Source organism: Podarcis muralis, chromosome 7, assembly GCF_964188315.1.
Source record: "Podarcis muralis chromosome 7, rPodMur119.hap1.1, whole genome shotgun sequence".
Classification (NCBI taxonomy): Eukaryota; Metazoa; Chordata; class Lepidosauria; order Squamata; family Lacertidae; genus Podarcis; species Podarcis muralis.
The window spans coordinates 15,247,379-15,266,673 of NC_135661.1; the positions used below are offsets into that span (position 1 = coordinate 15,247,379).

Here is a 19,295-nt window from a genome sequence, read left to right on the forward strand (position 1 = left end):
AGGTTGCACGTGCCCCGTCAGATGAGGGTACATATGCCGGGGGCGGGGCGGGAAGTCCCACTGTTGTTTCATAGGGTTCTTATCAGACCTCGGCCGCAGGAGATTCCTGAGTTCTGGACAGAGTGACCTGGCAGAGGTGGTCAAATCCTGGTGCCGATAACCTAGTAAGAAGAACTGGCAATCTTGTAAGGAAGAAGTAGAGCAGATATAGTGTGATTCTGGGCCATATTATTATAATCATTATTATAACTATTATTTACCCCCTTTCACTCTAGGGTCACAGGGTGAGTTAAAACATTAAATAAAACATGGTGTTAAAGAAGTTTAAAACAACTTACAACCACAAAAACACAGTGGTTTCTAAAAATATGCACCTCCAGTGTGAAAAGCCAGGGTAAAGCATTGAAACAGGCCAATGACTGCTGGGCTGGATGCAAGTAGGCACTGCTCAGAGTTGACCCATTGGAATTAAGGAACTTAAATTAGGCCACATTCACACCACATGTTTAATGATCCATTATACCACTTTAAATGCTCATGACTTCCCCCAAAGAATTCTAGCAGCTGTGGTTTCTGAAGGGTGCTGAGAATTGATAGCTTGGGTGGGACTGGGGGTCTCCTATGATTCCCAGAGTCTCATGCAGAAAGGGATAGATTGTTATACCATTTTGAGGATTGTAGCTTTGTTAGGGGGAAAGAGGGTGCTCTCTGAACAATTCTCAACAGTCTTGAATTCTGTCTCCCAGGACTCGGGGGGGGGGGGGGGAGCCATGACTGTTTGAAGTGGTGTCATTGTGCTCTGAATGAATGGTGTGAATGGGACCTTAGTCATGTCCATTCAGTTCAGTGGGTCTACTATGAGTAGAAATAGCACTGGATACATCCTTTTATTTGTATTGTTGTTGTTGTAATGTAATGCATCTCTGCCCTTCTTCTCAGGGCCCATATTTGCCTAGTAAGATGGCTTACATAATTAGTATTATTTATTGTAGAAGACACATAGAATATACTTTATACTATGATATGCTGTTGGTTTTGGCTTATGGGCTGCCCAGCTATCACCATGTGCTTCCTTCCCTACCAGAAGAAGAACCTGGACATTCTTAAAGCCATCAGCTCTCCCAAAGACCCAGTTGTGGGTGCTGTTTGGAAAATGCTCCAGAAAGAACTGGTGGAAGACTGCAAGTGAGCAATGGGAAGAAGGCCGTGGAAGTTCTGGCGGGGGAGTGGGCCGCAGAGCTGGTGTGTTCCTGGTCTGCAGGGGAGGTCATACGCCCAGGCAGAAGGTGTCCCCTCCCCAAACCAGGCTTTTATAGAGAGCGTGAGACTTTAAAGTGGCACTAGTCATCCCAAAAGCATGTTCTGTGTCCTTGCAACTACTTCCAAACACTTGAATCTCCTATTTAAATTTCCCAATGTTTAAAGTGAGTCCCTCAGCTACTCCACTGGCTCCAGGCTTCTCTTAATATACCCACTGCCATCTCCTCCTAGCTTGCAGTGAGTAGTTGGTGAGAAGGTCCCCTCAAAACCTGGAGCCTGTCAGTACTCAGGAGAAAGAGACACTAGTGATCAAAACCGTGGGAACTTTTTGGAAAATATGTATTTCTGAGGTATGATGACTCACACCATAAGCCTTTTTTAGAATAATGCCATAAATTTGCATATCATTAGAAAGTCAATTTGTTGCAATATATTCTGCTGTGTTGCATTACTTTTATCCTATCAAAAGTTATAGCCAAAATAAAAGATGTTATACACGGAAAACCATGATAAAGGGCATTTCATATATAACTTTTCCTAAAGGTTTCCACAATTTTGGCCACTACTGTAGTGTCCATTCTTTACCTTCCCTTCAGTTCTGCACCCAGAGCCACAGTTGCAATGAACGGCTTTTGTCCACCTCTTTTCCCGCGGGGAGCACTGAACTTTTCCCACTTCCTCCATGCTCAGGAGACCTCTTCCTGGCTGGGAAGCCCCAACAGTCCCTACCATGCTGGATCTGCAGCTGAGGAAGCTGCGCAGCCAACTCCTCCTGAAAACCAGCAAGGCAGCAGAGAAGACAAGTTGGAAGACACCCCTGCAGAAACTGATTGCCAAAGCAGAGATCTGGCTGAACAGGATCGCTTCAGTTGCTTCCGAGGTACCTCCAGGGGACAACTCTTGTAAGGAATGGAAGCTCAAGGGCTGTTTTTCTCAGATGCTTCTGGGATAGTCCCCCATGTTCCTTGGACAAAGGTGCTCTGCACTAAGCCTTAAAAGAGAAGGAAGGCTTGGGGTGTTGTGTGTGTGTCGTACATCATGTAATGGATGCCATAATAGTGCATTAGTGGTAGATTTATACTGGAACATTCACACATCATTCCAGTTTATTGGATGTTATGAGATGCTTCCCCAATGTTTCTGCATTATTGCTGGCTGCAGGGACACTCTTGCACTAAAGTAAAGGTAAAGGTACCCCTGCCCGTAGGGGCCAGTCTTGACAGACTCTAGGGTTGTGCGCTCATCTCACTCTATAGGCCGGGAGCCAGCGCTGTCCGCAGACACTTCCAGGTCACGTGGCCAGCGTGACAAAGCTGCATCTGGTGAGCCAGTGCAGCACACGGAAACGCCGTTTACCTTCCTGCTAGTAAGCGGTCCCTATTTATCTACTTGCACCCGGGGGTGCTTTCGAACTGCTAGGTTGGCAGGCGCTGGGACTGAACAACGGGAGCGCACCCCGCCGCGGGGATTCGAACCGCCAACCTTTCGATCGGCAAGCCCTAGGCGCTGAGGCTTTTACCCACAGCGCCACCCAAAAGCAACAGAAGAAGAAAAAAACCCAGAATATGTGTGGTATAAAATGTTGTTGTCGATATATTTATTTATACTTCAACTTTTTCCTTGAGGGGACTCAAGGTGGCTTACAAATAAAAATAAGGACTGGTAATAACATAGAAAATTGTGCCTGGAAAGCAACTGGTAGCCAGCGGAACAGCTGTAGCATCTTCTTCACATCTCGTGCACTCCCAGTGCTAGTTAAAGCCACAGTTGCATGACGTTAGCCACAATCCATGGCCATCCTGTAGTTTCTTGACAAATGCTGTTATCTAATGTGTTTCCCCCCTCAAACCAGCTTCTATCCAACTAGCAAACTTAAGCTGCATTCACCTCCAGTTTAAGAATGGTGTGTACATTTGAGACACTCATTGCGCATCCACAGAGAAGAGCACATATGCAGATGACAGATTCATGAATAGGAGTTTGGGGAAAGGGGGTTGCAGGAGCCAAACAGGTCATGCTTGTTGGGTGAAGACATCCCCATTCACTCTCGCAGACCCTCCAAGTGCCCCTATTTTCCAGGGACGTCCCTGATTTAGAGAAGCCATCCCAGTTTCTGATTTGATCCTGGAATGTCCCACTTTTCCTTAGGATGTTCCTACTTTCATTGGAGAAATGTTGGAGGGTATGCTCTCTGATGTGACCAACACCATGCAAATGTGACTTGAAAACATGCAGGGTGGAAACACCTGTGCTGTGTTTTAGGCTGCTAATATGAACATACGCTAAGTGTTATAAGTACAAACACGACCACAGTAAGTGACCTCTGGCTCCCTGTCCTTCTTGCTGCCCTTAGGCCCAGATCAGCATGCCGGATGTCATGATCTGGATGCTGTGTGATGACAAGCGGGTGGCCCACACCCGGGTCAGGTCTCATACAATCATGTTCTCCAAAGCTGGCCCCCATGCCAGGGGCAGGATGTGTGGCAAAACCCAGACCATCTTCCTGCAGGTAAAAAGAACTACTTTTTGACATTGAAAATGGAGTCTGTTTGCTTGTTTTCCTCTTCCCTCCTCTTTCCTTTTTTCTTTTCTGCTGTGTCTACAGTGGCACCTCGGGTTACATACGCTTCAGGTTACATACGCTTCAGGTTACAGACTCCGCTAACCCAGAAATAGTACCTCGGGTTAAGAACTTTGCTTCAGGATGAGAACAGAAATCGTGCTCTGGCGGCACGGCAGCAGCAGGAGGCCCCATTAGCTAAAGTGGAGCTTCAGGTTAAGAACAGTTTCAGGTTAAATACGGACCTCCGGAGCGAATTAAGTACTTAACCCGAGGTACCACTGTCAGTGGCGTAGCGTGGGGGGGTGCAGGGGGGGGCGGCCGCACCGGGTGCAACATCTGGGGGTTAGGGTTAGGGGGCGCAAATCCACAGGTTAGGGGGCGCAAATTACTTGCCTTGCCCCGGGTGCTGACAACCCACGCTACGCCACTGACCACTGTATTAGATTGTAAGCTTGCAGGCTGGAATTGTTTTGTTTTTACTGGTCTTACAATAGCCATTCTAGGAGTCCTTTTTGTCTGAAAAGCAGAGCACAAATGCTTTAAATAAAATTAAAATAACAAATAGAAAGATATATGTAGCTTGGCTCATTTGTTTGCCAATTCTCTTAGCAAAAACCATAGGAATTAAAGCTATTGGGGTCACCCAGGAGGCACTGTACCCACAAGCATCTCATGCCCTCCCCTCTGAGTCTGCCCAAGGGAGCTGCTGGCGCTCCTCTAGCCCTGCCTGTTGTGCTTTCTTTCCTCCTTACATTACTGCCCTTGTGTCACAGGAACCGGCTCCATCAGCCAAAAAGGACTCTTCATATGGTTCCACATTACTGGATGCCCACCTAAGCATCACCTAAGCCTGGTAGACCTTCATCTAGCCATTATGTCCACTGTTATGTCTGCAGTCCTGATGATGGTGGAAGGAATGCATATGCATAACTCTTTTCCTTTCTATCCCACAGAGTGCACAAAACAAAGGGAAGGAGGCTCCCATTCCTGTTGTGCTGCGGGTGCGAATGTGGCTTGGAGAGCTGGCTGATAGTGCAGAGTTCTTGAAATGTTGTGAAGGGAGAATCCTTATCTACGCTGAGACGGTGAGAGACAAGCCAGGCAGCTGCATGGGAAGGGTCCAGTTTCAACCTGATTCCAGGAGACACCTCCTCACTGAGCCACAGCGCTTACCGAATGACCTTGGGGCAGTTACTATCTCCTAGCATAACCTTTCCTCACAGGTTTATGCTGGAGGCCGTATGGGAGTGGGGGAGGCACTGTTGGAAATGCAGTCGTAAGGATCATTCTGTTCGTAATTTCAAGGTTAATTTTGTCAATGTCAGCTAGCCAAGAGGGAAACAGGTGGAGGTGTTGCTTAACAAGCAAAGAGGGTGGCATGACATCACTGAGGCATCATGTGCTTTGATTGGCTGTGTAATTCTGAGAGAATTTTTTTCTCTGTATGTTTGGTTGAATGCCTCCATGATATGTACAAAGCCTGAACTAAGAAAGACATAACCTCTCTGTTGCTTTCTCCTTAGACTCCTTAGACTCCTTTCTCATAGCCTATTTTTGTTCAGTTTGCTCACCAGCATGTTTTTAAGAATGTAGGAAGCTGTCAGACTTTTGGACCATCTGGCTCATGGCTGCCTATACTGGGTAGCAGTGACTTTCCATGGGCTCAGACTGGGGACCTTCCCAGCCGTACCTGGAGATACCAGAGACTTGTACCCGGGACCTTCTGCATGCAAAGCAAATGCTCTACCCCTGAGCAATGGCCCCCTTCCTCCAGACCTCTCTCTCTGGACTATGCTTGGGCCATTTAATTGGCTGTGCTGATAGACACCATGTATGCTGCCCTGAGGGGGATGAAAATAACCATGGTTCTAACGCTCATGCTTGCAGTATGAAAATCAAAAGAAGACCCACGGAATATGGGGGACCAGGGACCTGATGCAGCACCCCGCCTTTTCAGATGTCACTGGGAAGGTCAGCCTTCCCAAAGAAAAGTTCCAACCGCCTGTGGGATGGCAGTGGGATGGCGAGTGGGTCGTGGAGCCCCAGAGAAGGTGAGTGTGTGCATAATAATTTCAAGATTACTTACAAGGTTCTTCTTTTCTAAATGCCACTCTTTTCTTAGAAAAACATCAAAATAGCTTTCAGTAGAATCTGAAGTGCAAATGACAGCCTAAAACAAAGCAGGGGGGACTCAGTAACCAACAATCCATCAGATGGGGGAGTGGGAGACAGAATGTTAAAACAGGGTGTTTAAAAAGAGGAATTTAAAGACCTTCCTGTTAACGCTGGCATTTGATGGTTGATAGCTACTGGCCATGACAACCTTGACATTAGCAACTGTGAGGGTATGCTGTTGCTTTTAAATGTTTTCCAGTTGTTTTTAAATGCTTTAAATGTGCTTTTGCTTTTTTATTTTAAACGGTGATGTTTTAACACTTAGATGTTTGCCACGCTGGGCTGCTTTGAGAGGAAGGGCAGAAAACATCTGATAACTAAGGTTGCAGACACATGGTCTGGAATCATTCGCGCTCGTCCTCAGCATTCTGCTTTCAATCTAAATTGTGATTCTGGACACTGCCCTCCACAAGGGCGGGTGGGGCTGTTGGATGCCCCCTTCTTTGGGTTATCCAGGCCTTTTTATCACTGCACATGCCCCAGGTGAATGAAGAAGGAAGTAATAATTGGTGGACACGCATCTACAATGCTTAATAAAAAACAGTAACTGTCTGTGAGGGGAGGTTATTGATTTTGTTTGTTATTATGGTTTGCGTGGCAAGTCCCCTCCCCCATGTGAAATGAAGACACTGAACACAGTATTTAAGGTTAATGGGCATAAAAAGGCCACAACTTTATTGATTACAGAATTGGAAGGTATTGGCCTTAGGCATTGGCTCCTATCGACTACCCGGCATGGGGACCGGGAAGGGTTGTCCACAAGCCGTGGGAGTCCTGTTGAAGTACGCCAACTAGGATCCCACGGGTGTCACCGCTCTGGGGCGTGCCGGAGGCCCTTACCTTCCTAGGTTTCGGACAAGGCCACGCCCCCCGGAGTCCTCTACCGGACTACCCTTTCTTTTGGGGAAGGTGATGGCGCTTCCTTCCCCCCTTCATTTGCATAACAATTGACCCCTGCCAATGCCTAACCGCCAATACCGAATAAGTTGTGATGTTTGCTACGAGGTAGGCGAAAAAACCAAAAGGCTCGAAGTGTGCCAACTTGGAAAAATTCCTACCAGGCCCCTTGCGGCGACCAACCGAAGTCCATAGCAAGGTCAAAGCTAGCTAAACCTAAAGGGAGGGTGGGATGGGAAAACCGCTTAGCTGGAAAGGGGCCAAGAGGGTGGTCCCCAGGCGTGCCTAGTCTTAAATAGGCTAGGCCACGCCTCCCCGGCCCGCTGATTGGCGGGCCAGGTCGCTGACACGCCCGGGGATTCCCTAACCACGCGGGGGCAAGGGCCGGCCCCCGCGTGTGAGATGTGGGAGGGATTTCTGCCCGCAACCCCCTCTCCTCCCAGGTCGGAAATGGCTTTGTATTTTTCTGTTTTTATATGGTTATGCACCACCCAAATCTCCACAGCAGCGTGAAATTCCAGGGGTTCCAGGCACTTCCCTAGGGTTTGTGTTTCCATTTGGAAATGAGGCACAGCAGAGACTGTGGTGTCTTCGTGATATATGGTTTTTTTACATATATAAACAACCTGAGCCTACTGTGGAGGGGTTCAGAGCATTGCCACTCCAAAAGGGTCTTTCTTCTCCCATAGGCCCAATCCTGAATTCCAACAGAAATCAAACATGCTCCAAAACATGGCTCTGGCCCTCTCTCCAGAGAAACTTATGATTGTAAACTGCTCTGTAATCTTCAGATGAAGGACAGTACAGTGGTACCTCGGGTTAAGTACTTAATTCGTTCCGGAGGTCCATACTTAACCTGAAACTGTTCTTAACCTGAAGCACCACTTTAGCTAATGGGGCCTCCTGCTGCTGCCGCACCACCGGAGCACGATTTCTGTTCTCATCCTGAAGCAAAGTTCTTAACCTGAAGCACTATTTCTGGGTTAGCAGAGTCTGTAACCTGAAGCGTATGTAACCTGAAGCGTATGTAACCCGAGGTACCACTGTATAGAAATTTAATAAATAGTAATGATAATAATTTTATTTGGGTAGGTGTGGATACACCCACCCCAAAGCCAGGACCACCGACTTCTGTTTTCAAATAGGCCCACAGCAGGGCAAAGGAGAATCAGTCTGCAATTAGCTTTCATTTTCAGAATGAAACCAGTTTCTCAAGGATCACTTTCCAAGGGCAGAGAATATGCAACAGATCTCAGTGACGCATGGACTACAGACTGGGGAAAAGCACTCGGTCTCCATTGATTCTAAAATAGAATGTGTCTACACAGATTACGTAGATACAAACTTTGTTTATTCCTTTTGCAATGTATTCATGTGGTTCACCCTGCTGGGGCCTTTGGGTCACTAAACAGTATGTAAATAAACCACACCATACCAAAACCATACCAGACCTTTGCCCCTTCTGCATCTGACCAGGCTCTTGCTGGACAAAGAGACAAACCACACCGAAGTGCTAGAGGAAGTGTATGAGAACCAGATCCGGCAACCTGGGCGTCGATGGAGACCGGCCCCAGTCCCCTATAGCAATGCTGTGAGTGAGGGGAGAGACAGACAGCTTCAGCCTGGGACTGAGGGCAGACCCTTTGAGGCTGGGACATCCTTGGGAGATGCCAGTGGTTTTCAAACTTACCTTTGGAAGATGCTCTCCCCGTAGATTCCCCGCCTGTCAGAACCTGCCATATCCAAAATGGGTGAAAACTTCCGAAAGAAGAAGGAGACCCCCCCCCACCCCCACAGAACATCCCTTGAGACTGCAAGGCACACATACTATAGCACCCCATTCCTGGGATCATGCAGGGCCAGCTCCAGAACCATTGCTGCCAGTGCCACCCCCAAGCCCAAGGATATGTCTCTGCCATTGTCCAACTCCAAGGACTCCATTGTATAAGACCCTAGAAGACTGGGTCCTCCTTGACTCCTTCGCAGTAGGAGATTACGAGGGACAGGTGGGCCCCTTTAAGTAAGGCAGCCTCTTGCAGCACAGATGGTGCTAGCAATTAGACTACACCTGCTGCTGCCTTTACAAATGGGCTCAGGTTGTCCCTTGCTAGAGCTTTGTGTTTCCCAGAGCACAGCTGGAACCCTGCCTTGTGTCCAGCATGAACCTCACCTTGTCCTACACCCTGGGTGAGTCTTGCCACACTACTGAGCAGGATACCTCTATACCACAGGAACACACACACCACCATCACTCCTAAATTTCATATCCTCCTGAGGCTGGGGGTCAATAATCTGAAAAAAAAGACTCAGGGACCAACAGTGTGGTGCCCAGGAACGCGATGGCACCCTTGTGGTCTTCCCCTGGTGCCCCAAAGCCTCCAAGCACCACCACTGCCCCTTTAGCCATTAGATGGAGAAGATGAATATCTTTTCCTCCCTTGAAAAATGCTTAGGAAGTTTCTCTTTCAGCTTTATGTGCTTTTCAAGTCTCAGGTTAATTCTGCCTTAACCAACTTTTACCCAGATCCCTTGGGAAAGTGAAGTGTGTGCATGCAGGTGTACACGGACTCTCTTTCTGTCTCGTGAGGGAGGGACTGAGCAAGGGGAAAGAAGAGAGCTGGTCAGTGAGGGCAGGGGTGCTATGGCACTCACTCGAATATTCTAGCATGCCCTCAAGCCTAAAAAGGTTGGCTTTCAATAGTACCTCAAAACCCTCCCCTGCACTGGAGCCCCCAAGATTTGCAATGCCCTGCACATTTTAAATATTGCTGCTTAGACACCCATTTTGCCCCATGCCCTCTCTCTTTTAGAGTGGTTCCCCTGCCCCTCCAAAGGAAGAGATTTTGTGCCCCCAAGGCTGGCTCTTTGTGGAAGACTGGAAAGTGGAGGAGAATCGTGCTGTGGACGATGCTGGCAAGTTTTCCATTTGTGTTTGTCTTGGCCCTGGGGCCACTCCTGAGAACAATGAGTGCATATCTTCTGGGGTCATTGCCTGGAGCCTCATGAGAATACATTTCCTCCCTTAGGTTGGGAGTATGGCGTTGCTCTCCCGCCCGCTGAGTTCCCCCGTTCTTGGAATGCAGCCGAGAAGACCTACCACACCCACCGCCGGCGGCGCTGGCTCAGGAAACGCTGCCGGAACCTGGCCAGCGAGAACCAAGAAGGAAAAATGGCCGCCTTCCTTCGACTGGTAACTGGCAGTGGTGCTCACAGCTGTTGTGCCCAAGGGCTTGTTCAGAGAATGTCAGGGGTTAAAAGTCAGCCATAAACTCTTGAGGCCAGGACTTTTATGGGGACCAGGTGGACAGGGATTGGCACCCCCTGGGGGGGTGCCAACTGACAGGGCACTCAGGCAGGCTGGTACTGCAGCTTAGACACTGCCCACAAAACAATAAAAACAATAAAATATAATACTTCATGGAAAGGGTACAAAATGATTATTAAAATTACTGGCACAGAGAAAAGGCATTCAAGAGGTGCCTGCTAGGAAAAAGGGAGGGTGCTTGCTGTCCAGCCTCATATAACCAACATAATTAATCCATGAAGGGATTAAGACCATAGAGTACGCTGTCCTGCTAGGAAGGGTTACCAAACTATTTGTTATCACTCTTCTTCCTCCATGTTAACCCTACTATAGTGACCTCTGCAGGCGAGCAGCCTGATAAAGCAGCGAAGACTCTCCTGTCAGCTTGTTAGAAGTTTATTAAAAAGAAAGAAAGAAAGAAACACATTCAGAGCAGGGCAGACAGCCATGATCTCATTAGTTGCTCCAGTCCGAGTCATCGTCCCGCCCTCTCCAACAGGAGGAATGCCAAAATCCCGCCTTCCTTCTCTTCCCCTTCCTTCATTCTCTAACCTACATTTTCTAACCTACGAGTTCTTGGACTCTCGGATTGAATGCAATCCCCCTCCAAAGATCCAGCCTGAGAGGAAGTCTTATTTGATGGTTGCCTGGCAATGTCTTTGTCAGGATCCAACTCCTCCTCCTCTTCCTCCTGGGAACTAAACGCTCTTTCCCTGGAGATGAGGAGGGGCCCTGGGCTGCTCTCTCGGAAATCAGACAGACAGCTCTCAGAAGAGTTAACCTCTTCCTCACTCAGCTCAACTTCCGAGGCTGACACTCTTGGTGTGCTCAGGGCCCCCCACATTCCTGATACCTACCAGTAAGGAGGTCTAAGCTGGATGCTCCAAACTTAGATCATGTGGCTTTAGCAAGCTATCTTTGTGTTTCAATACAAATAATTTAGAAACATTTACCATTTTGGAACATAAGTTAAACTGCCTATCTTTTCTGGTTGCTATATGGGAAACCAAATGAATGTGACCTTTGAAGAGTTTGTAAGTAAACCATTTTTAACTTACCAATCATGTGGTCTCTTTCTGTGCTAAGGGTAGAGGGAAACTTTGGAAGCAACCTAGAAGAGGATATTTTAAAAGTCTAACAGTCTATATTTCCTCACTTTACTTTGCTACATATTTTGTGGTTTTAAACCTCTGCTAGGGCATTCGCACCAAAGAGCACTTGCCACAAACCTGGATCTAGGCCTCCAGGGAATTCTACTTGTTATTGTTTTCTTGTATTTTTCCCCCTTTTAACCAAAATACAACAAAATACCAATACGTGTCACATCTCTGCTGGAAGTGTTCTACAGCATGGGTGAGGTGACACTAAATATTGGTTCCAGAGAGCTTGTAGTTGAGCTAGAAACCCTCCAGGTTGTATTAAATGTTGCAATAAAGTGCCCAGTCTTGCAGCTAAAGACTAAGGAATAAGCATTGCTGGAAACAGCAGGAAAGGAGAGTGTCTGGTTGTGGGCTTCCCTTTGGGGCATCTCTGGGGTCACTGTGAGAACAGGACAAGGGGCCACGGGCCTGATCCAGCAGGGCTCTTCTTGCATTCTTATGGATCCTGGGGGGTAAATCCCAAGGCCCCACAGAACAAGAGCCCCCAAGTGACCGCCCAGCAAGTGGCAGGTGGTCGGGCTGTGGCAAACAGACCCAAGCATCATCACATGGGCCACGCCAGAGCTCAGTGGGGCTGGGGCTGGGTAGGGCAGCCTCCTTTCTTCTTATTTTAAACAGATTTTTTATGGTTGAGTGGGGGCAGCACATACATGGTTACAGCTTCTCATTCATTATTTTAAAATGGTGCCTAGGTAAAGGTGAAGGTACCCCTGCCCGTACGGGCCAGTCTTGACAGACTCTAGGGTTGCGCGCCCATCTCACTCAAGAGGCCGGGGGCCAGCGCTGTCCGGAGACACTTCTGGGTCACGTGGCCAGCGTGACATCGCTGCTCTGGCGATCCAGAGCCACATACGGAAACGCCGTTTACCTTCCTGCTAGTAAGCGGTCCCTATTTATCTACTTGCACCCGGGAGTGCTTTCGAACTGCTAGGTTGGCAGGCGCTGGGACCGAACAACGGGAGCGCACCCCGCCGCGGGGATTCGAACTGCCGACCTTTCAATCGGCAAGCCCTAGGCAAGCCCTAGGCGTTACCCACAGCGCCACCCGCCACCCAACTAGTCACAACTAATTAATGACTAGCCACCTGCCTAGTCACAACTAATTAATGTCTGTAGCATCAAGTCTGTAGCATCAAGGAACAAACCCCCTTTTTATTACTGTAATGGTGAGTTTAGGATGCAAAACTGCATGTGCTCCAAAATATTTCTCTTTTTTTGGGGGGGGGGTTGTGAAAGCATTTCTAAAGCTGGCCCAACAAAAAAGAACCAATATAAGAATCACAATATGAAATTCCACATTCAAAACCAAACATTACTAATACTAGCACTAACCATAATAATTCCCACATATGAAGTAACAGTGTAGTTAAGTAAAACCACAAAAACAAAACATACGTGAAACCTCAAAATATATCGCAATGACAATGAAATGCAATGTAACATTGTGTGCATCAAAATTGTAGCAACACACATGGCTGTCTAAACTGGGGCCCCAAATCAAATCACAATCTTCATTGTTACTGTTAATGACCAGCGTTGAAGTGAACCCCCATAAAACCTTCAATTCCATCCAGGGGGTCTCAAATGGCCTTGATACCAGGATCATATGTGGTGACCTAATCACTATCTTTTCTCCAGCTCACTTCATGCCTCTCTTTCCATCTATTTCCTGCAGCACTCGGAGTTAAGGCTGAAAGAAGAGACTTGGGAATATGCTCCACTCCATGGCTGGAGGTTCCACCTGCAGCGGCATCCCAGCGACATCTTTCGCCGGCGATGCTGGCACAGGAAGCTCATCCCGATGTCGCCCAGCGGTGTGACCTCCATTTTTCTCTTGGAGGGTTCACTGGTAAGAAAAGGCAGGTGCCTTCTGCCTCAGCTGTGGCACAGCTGGCAAGTGATTCATTCAGAGGACATGAAGCCAGTCTTTTGGCTTACAAAGGACTTGTCCACATAATTTCTAGGCACAGGTTCATGATGTGTGGGCTAGGGTCTGAGCGGGTTTTTTTTTGTCCTACCGCTTTCTCCAGGGATACATGCTATTTACAGCTGAATTGGACCAAATGTCAAACGGGTTTTCCACGGATTGACATTTGTTCCAATTCCACAGGTGAGCACACACACATACCATGACTAGCAAAACTGGAATAAATTTGGCAAAATAGCTAAAAGGCAATGTGCTCCTGTGCTTTATTTGCATGATTTGTATGGGTAGCAGGGTTTTTTTTAAGTGTACACTTATGGCATTTTTTTAATTTAATTTTTTTTAATGTCATCTCTTTTCAGGGTGTGGAAATTGAAAGTCAATGGAAAAATAAGAAAATTGAGATAGGAAAGAAAGAAGAAAAGAAAGATGAGAAAGAGCTAGAAAAAGCTCCCTCTCAAGCCCTCCTGAAGAAGAACACCCCACTTATCTTCTGCATGTTCAAGAGTGAGTAGTCTGTGTTAACAGGCCTTAGCAGCTTGGGTGAATGAGAATGACTTACAGTTTCTGGAGTTCGAAGGCTTTATTCATGCAGGAACTATTTACCTGATGAGTGGATATAAGAGAGAAACAGCAGACATATTTTATGGAGAGAAGAACAAACATCTTTTAGGGTTGGACATAGAGGCTTACAAACTGTTGGCTAAATAGCTACACACAAAGTACCCTCTTGTAGTTTAAAGCAATTCATGCATTAACTACAAACTCAAGAGAAGGAAATGCATTTGCTTTTCTCCAACAGTTTGTCCAAATAAGAGCACATGGAAAAAGAAGTCTGTCCTGCTGCACATAAAATAACAAGTAAATATCAGATTCCATGACAGCTACAAATGGTCAAGAAATAGAATCAAGTGGAAAGAAAAGTGACAGAAAAGAAACCACTGGTAGCCCTGATTGACCCCACATTGATTCCTGAACTCCAGAAATTTCCCCAAATATGGACATTAATTCTTTGGCAAATAGTGGATTCAAAGCTTACATGGAGCAGTCATAAATCTATAGAATACGTGCCATGGTTTCTATGTATGCCACCTTGAACTCCTTGGAGGAAAGGTGGAATATAAAAGTAAGTAAAAATAATAATAAAATATGAATTTAGGAACTGTAAATGATGGGCCAGGCTTGGGCTTTAGCGGTATCCAAGACAAAGGACTGTTATCCAGAGACAGATTTAAAGCAGCGCATCTGGTTCTACCACACCAGGTGCTGAGCCTAGAGGGTGACACAGGGCTCGCAAGTACAACATAGTGAATTGAGCAGAATGGACGGCGAGAGGAGGGCAGTGCTGAACTTTGGGCTCACATAGGGCACTGCTGATATATGAAAGGCCAAAGTCCGCCCCTGCTGTTACCCCTCCCAGATGTTCTCCCCTTTCTCCAGGACTTGGCCAAACTGCTGGATCACCTCCAGCTGTGACATTTGGCTGTTTTGTGCCTGCCAAGAGCAAATGCAAAACCAGTTTGCTAAACCAATTTTGATGTATTTTAAATCTATGTAAGTTACATTGACATGAATTGAAAGCTGATCTTCTGATGGGTCAAAATGCCTAGAGTGTCCTTGTTTGTGCCACTTTTTGGATATTTTCTCCCTGTTCTGTTTTTCGTTTTCAGTGGTCACTCGGCATTCCATGGCCATGCTCAGCACTTATTGGGCTGTCTTGAGGCAGAGGCATCCTTAGGGGGGTGGTTGTATTTTGAAAGATTCTATTTCTGTCAACCTTGGGGTTCTCCCAAGCATTCTGGGGCATAACTCATCCCCTGAGATGGAATGATATTGTGGACAAGGAGACTCTCTAACAGAGCAAGTAGGGAGTTTGCAGAGAATTCGGACAAAAACAGAAGCAGGAGCGGAAATTGCTGGTGTTTGCGAATTTATCCCATGTCTGGAACGGTGCTTCCCACTCCACCATTTGCAATGCATTTCCTTTGCATTGAAATGAATGGGGTAGAATAACATAATGACAACATAACTTGTGCAATTTATTTAATCAATTGCATAAGCTCACCACAATGGACAGCGAGGTTTTTGGTGGAAGATGAGCAGCAAGGTTTGGGTGGAAGAGCGGCATGCGATGAATACAGAGCGAAATGGAAAAACGTTGCCTTCCGACATCCCTGTTTGCAAGTCTGGGTGGTATATTGTAGCCAAACTAGAAGGAAAGTGCAGTTCTTTCTTCTTCTTCTTCTTCTTCTTCTTCTTCTTCTTCTTCTTCTTCTTCTTCTTCTTTTTCTTCTTCTTCTTTAAAAAAAGACATCCTCCTTTCAGATCCTGTCTATTTCCAGTTGCGCTGCTACATCTACCAAGCAAGAGACCTAGTTGGAACTAGTGCTAAGAGTTCTGCAGGTAGGTGCAATGGAAACAAGTAATTGCATTGCAGGGGTTGGACTAGATAACCCCTGGGGTCCCTTGCTACTCTAATCATTCTATGATTCCAAGTCCTCTGCCCTCCCATGCCCTCTATCATTCACTCCTCCCTGTCCTCATCTCTTTCCTCACAAGAGGCCATTTCCCCAGAGGCACTCGAATGCCTGTGTTACACTTTGAATTTAGGAGGGGCAGATTTAGGTGTCTCCTCCCATTTCAGACCACAGGTAATTATTATTTTTCCGGAGCTCAGGACAGGGCAAAAAAGCTGTGTTGCAAGAGATCCAGTATTGGATCTCCTGCCCTCTTCTTCTTCTTCTTCAGCATCATCTTCATCTTCGTCTTCATCTTATCCTCAAATCATGCTCAGACTGGATCAGGGCAACAGTGCTGTTTTTAAAAAGCCATTTCCCCATCTAACATCCCCACACACTCTCCCAATGTTGCTTTTAGCTCCACTTAGGAAAAAGTACAGCTATCTATAGATCATTCCTCTCTCCTCTCCCTCCCCATTTGCTTTAACAGCTGCTTTTGCAGGGGGGGGGTTAGAGCAGGAAAGTGGCCTGGGGGAAAGAGTTGATGCTTATAGCTGGGCCAATCCAATGGTGGGTGGGGAGTGCAAATGTTGAGAATTCTCTGTTGGGGATCCCCAGACTCACCCACCTTAAAACTAGAGTTCCCAAGAAAGAGGGGGGGGGGTGAATGGCTATTCATCCATTTTAAGCTTATAGCGTAGTGTTATCTTGGGAAACATGTAGGTGATATTTGACTCTGTATCGGTAATTCCTCCATCTCCTGTTATTTCCTCTCTGCTAGATCCTTTGGCCCACATTTCCTTCCTTCACATGAGCCAACATACCCAGACCATCTCTGGCACGCTGCACCCCTGCTGGGACCAGACCCTTATCTTTGAAAACATCTTGATCTATGGAGACCCTCGAGCAACTGAGCAAGATCCACCTGTGGTGGCCTTGGAGGTCTTTGACTTTGACGCAAGCGTATGTGCATAGGAAGTTTCCCTACGCTGAGCCAGACCATTGGCCTGTCTGGCATGATATTATCTGTATGCTGACTGGCAGCGGATTTCCAACACAGTCTTTCCCAGCCCTACCTGGAGATGCCAGGGATTGAACCTGGGACCTTCTGCATGCAAAGCAGATGACCTAACCCTGAGATAGGCATGGGGCTCTCGTCACAGGCCCATGAAGTCAACAGAAAAAGGTGGCAAGCAAAAGGGCAACTGAAATTCAGGCATCTCTTTTCTGGCATTATTAACCTGTGATAACAGCACCATGGACAGTCCAGAAGGCATTCCTGGGTGCTTTACCTCCAGCCTTTAACTTGAGTAACAACTTAAGAGCCCTGCTATATCACACCAAAGACCCACCTATTCAGGCATCCTGTTTCCCAGTTAGTCCATCTCCAGGAAGTCCACAAGCAGGGCAGGAAGGCAACAGCCCTCCTCTTTCATTTATCCCCAGTATCTGATATTAAGAGGTAGACTACCTCTGAACGTGGAGGTTCCATTTGGCTATCATTTTTAATAGTCCCTGATAAGATCCCCTCCTCTATAAATTAGTCAAATTGCAAATGTGGCAAAACACCACATCTCATAGCAGTGAATTCCATGCAACATATGTCAACAAACACTTGCTTTAGTTTGGGGTGACTACCGTATTTTTCGCTCTATAGGACGCATTTTTCCCCTCCAAAAATGAAGGGGAAATGTGTGTGCGTCCTATGGGGCGAATGCAGGCTTTCGCTGAAGCCTGGAGAGCGAGAGGGGTCGGTGCACACCGACCCCTCTCGCTCTCCAGGCTTCAGGAAGCTATCCGCAAGCCTTCGGAGCGCGGCGGGAGTTCCCGCTGGGCTCCCAAGGCTTGCGGATAGCAGGCAGCAGCCTGAATCCCGGGGAGTGCATTGCGCATTTCCCCCCCCCCCCAAAAAAAAAAAACTAGGTGCGCCCTATCGTCCAGTGCGTCCTATAGAGCGAAAAATACGGTAATTTTTTTCAGCCCAGGAGCCAAATTCATTCTTGGTCCACCTGCTGGGGACCACAGGTCAGTGTAACCTTCTAGAATAATTGTGATTTCCAAGGATGCTTTTGATAGACTTTATGTTTCCCTCTTAACAAAGAAATCACTCTCAGACTACTGAGTAAACAAGAAAAAGACAATGTTTACTCATATCAAAATACTTGCCAGAATTCAAGAGCTATACTGCTGAAAATCAGGCAAGCAATAATCCTTAAATACAAATTTAAGATACAAATATCCATAAGTCCAGTTCAAAATGGAGATTGCTCTCTGGTAAGGATGGAGAAGAAATTTGATTTGGTTCACATTTAAAGGCAAATCTACCTAATTCGCACTACTCAACAACACACAAACAGAAACATGCCCCCTTCAGAATTCACACTTCTTTGAATTTTGCAATGTAGTTCTCCCTCCATGTAACATGTGCAAAAATGCATATGTTTGAGTAAAGTGTTCATAAAAATATATGTGAAAATAACATAGAAAAATGCATTACATTAGGAAACACTGCTTTGCAGAAATGTAAGTGTTAGGCAAAAATGTATACAGTTAGGAGAAACTTGCACTGAGACGCATATGAATTTTCATGAGAACTTTTTTGAAAATGAAAAAAACCACAAACTAATGTGGAAATGGGGAGAACTGAATGTAAGATCAGAAAAGAGAGAAACTGAAATTGATGGATTCGCCCATTCCTAGTCTCTTTTAAACTTGTCCTTCCCCATCCAGCTGCTTCGGACTGTAATTTCCACATTGGGGAACAACTAGATTATAGCACCAAGTACAGTCTTCAGCATGTCCAACATTTCCTGTCTGTTTGCTTTCTGACCCTACACTATTGCCCACATACAGGCAGCCAAATCTACTATTGGCTTTTAACCACTCCTCTTGCACACCTACCCTGGAAAACCTTCACCCCTTGTTCTGTGTCTCTTTCAGGGCCACTCCCATTATTTCATGGGAAGGAGCTTGTGCATCCCAAGTGTGCACCTGGATCTCAGCTCACGAAGACTACCCCGCCTCCAGAAGTATACAATCATCAAAGAACAGGAGGATTCCGGACAGCTCCTGGCTGCTTTTGAGCTTCTGCTGGACAAGAAGGTAACAAATTAAATTATGCCTTATGCCAGGTGCGTTAGTATCATGGACTGGTGGGATGCAGAGGAATGGTGGAACTAGCAGGAGAACTCTCAAGGGAAGAAGGCACAGAGTCTGGGCAGTGGTGGTGGGACAACAGTGAGTGGTCACTGGGAGAAGTGGGAGAAGCCTGGAAAGCGGTGTCAGAAGCTGAAGAGGTAACAGGGCTTAGTGAGCTGGGAGAGTCTGTGGCAGAGTCCAGAATCAGAGTCATAAACTTAAGCAGGAAAGTGGGATGAGGGAGGCCAAGAGGCAGAGATGAGTCAGGCTGGTGCAAAGTGACAGGAGTCCGTCCCCCCCTTCCTGCTCCGACAAGCTCCCCTCTCCTGTGGTCTCCCAGGAACACAAGAAGCATGAAAAGGGTGGGGGAGAGGTTGACTTCATTGCAGACATTGTCTCCAATTGCTTGAGAAAA

General features: G+C 46.8%; 1 protein-coding gene across 1 annotated transcript in view; it reads left to right on the forward strand.

Annotated features, from left to right (window-relative positions):
* The window catches only part of FER1L5 (fer-1 like family member 5), a 103,462-nt gene that overhangs the window by 58,579 nt on the left and 25,588 nt on the right, over nucleotides 1-19,295 (forward strand). Inside the window, exons 23-35 of the mRNA XM_077930949.1 lie at nucleotides 1,085-1,185; nucleotides 1,951-2,140; nucleotides 3,614-3,769; nucleotides 4,777-4,908; nucleotides 5,711-5,874; nucleotides 8,372-8,486; nucleotides 9,706-9,808; nucleotides 9,922-10,138; nucleotides 12,998-13,208; nucleotides 13,646-13,790; nucleotides 15,609-15,686; nucleotides 16,524-16,705; nucleotides 18,683-18,844. Coding sequence (XP_077787075.1) covers nucleotides 1,085-1,185; nucleotides 1,951-2,140; nucleotides 3,614-3,769; nucleotides 4,777-4,908; nucleotides 5,711-5,874; nucleotides 8,372-8,486; nucleotides 9,706-9,808; nucleotides 9,922-10,138; nucleotides 12,998-13,208; nucleotides 13,646-13,790; nucleotides 15,609-15,686; nucleotides 16,524-16,705; nucleotides 18,683-18,844 — 1,956 coding nt within the window. The remainder of the gene's footprint in view (nucleotides 1-1,084; nucleotides 1,186-1,950; nucleotides 2,141-3,613; nucleotides 3,770-4,776; nucleotides 4,909-5,710; nucleotides 5,875-8,371; nucleotides 8,487-9,705; nucleotides 9,809-9,921; nucleotides 10,139-12,997; nucleotides 13,209-13,645; nucleotides 13,791-15,608; nucleotides 15,687-16,523; nucleotides 16,706-18,682; nucleotides 18,845-19,295) is intronic.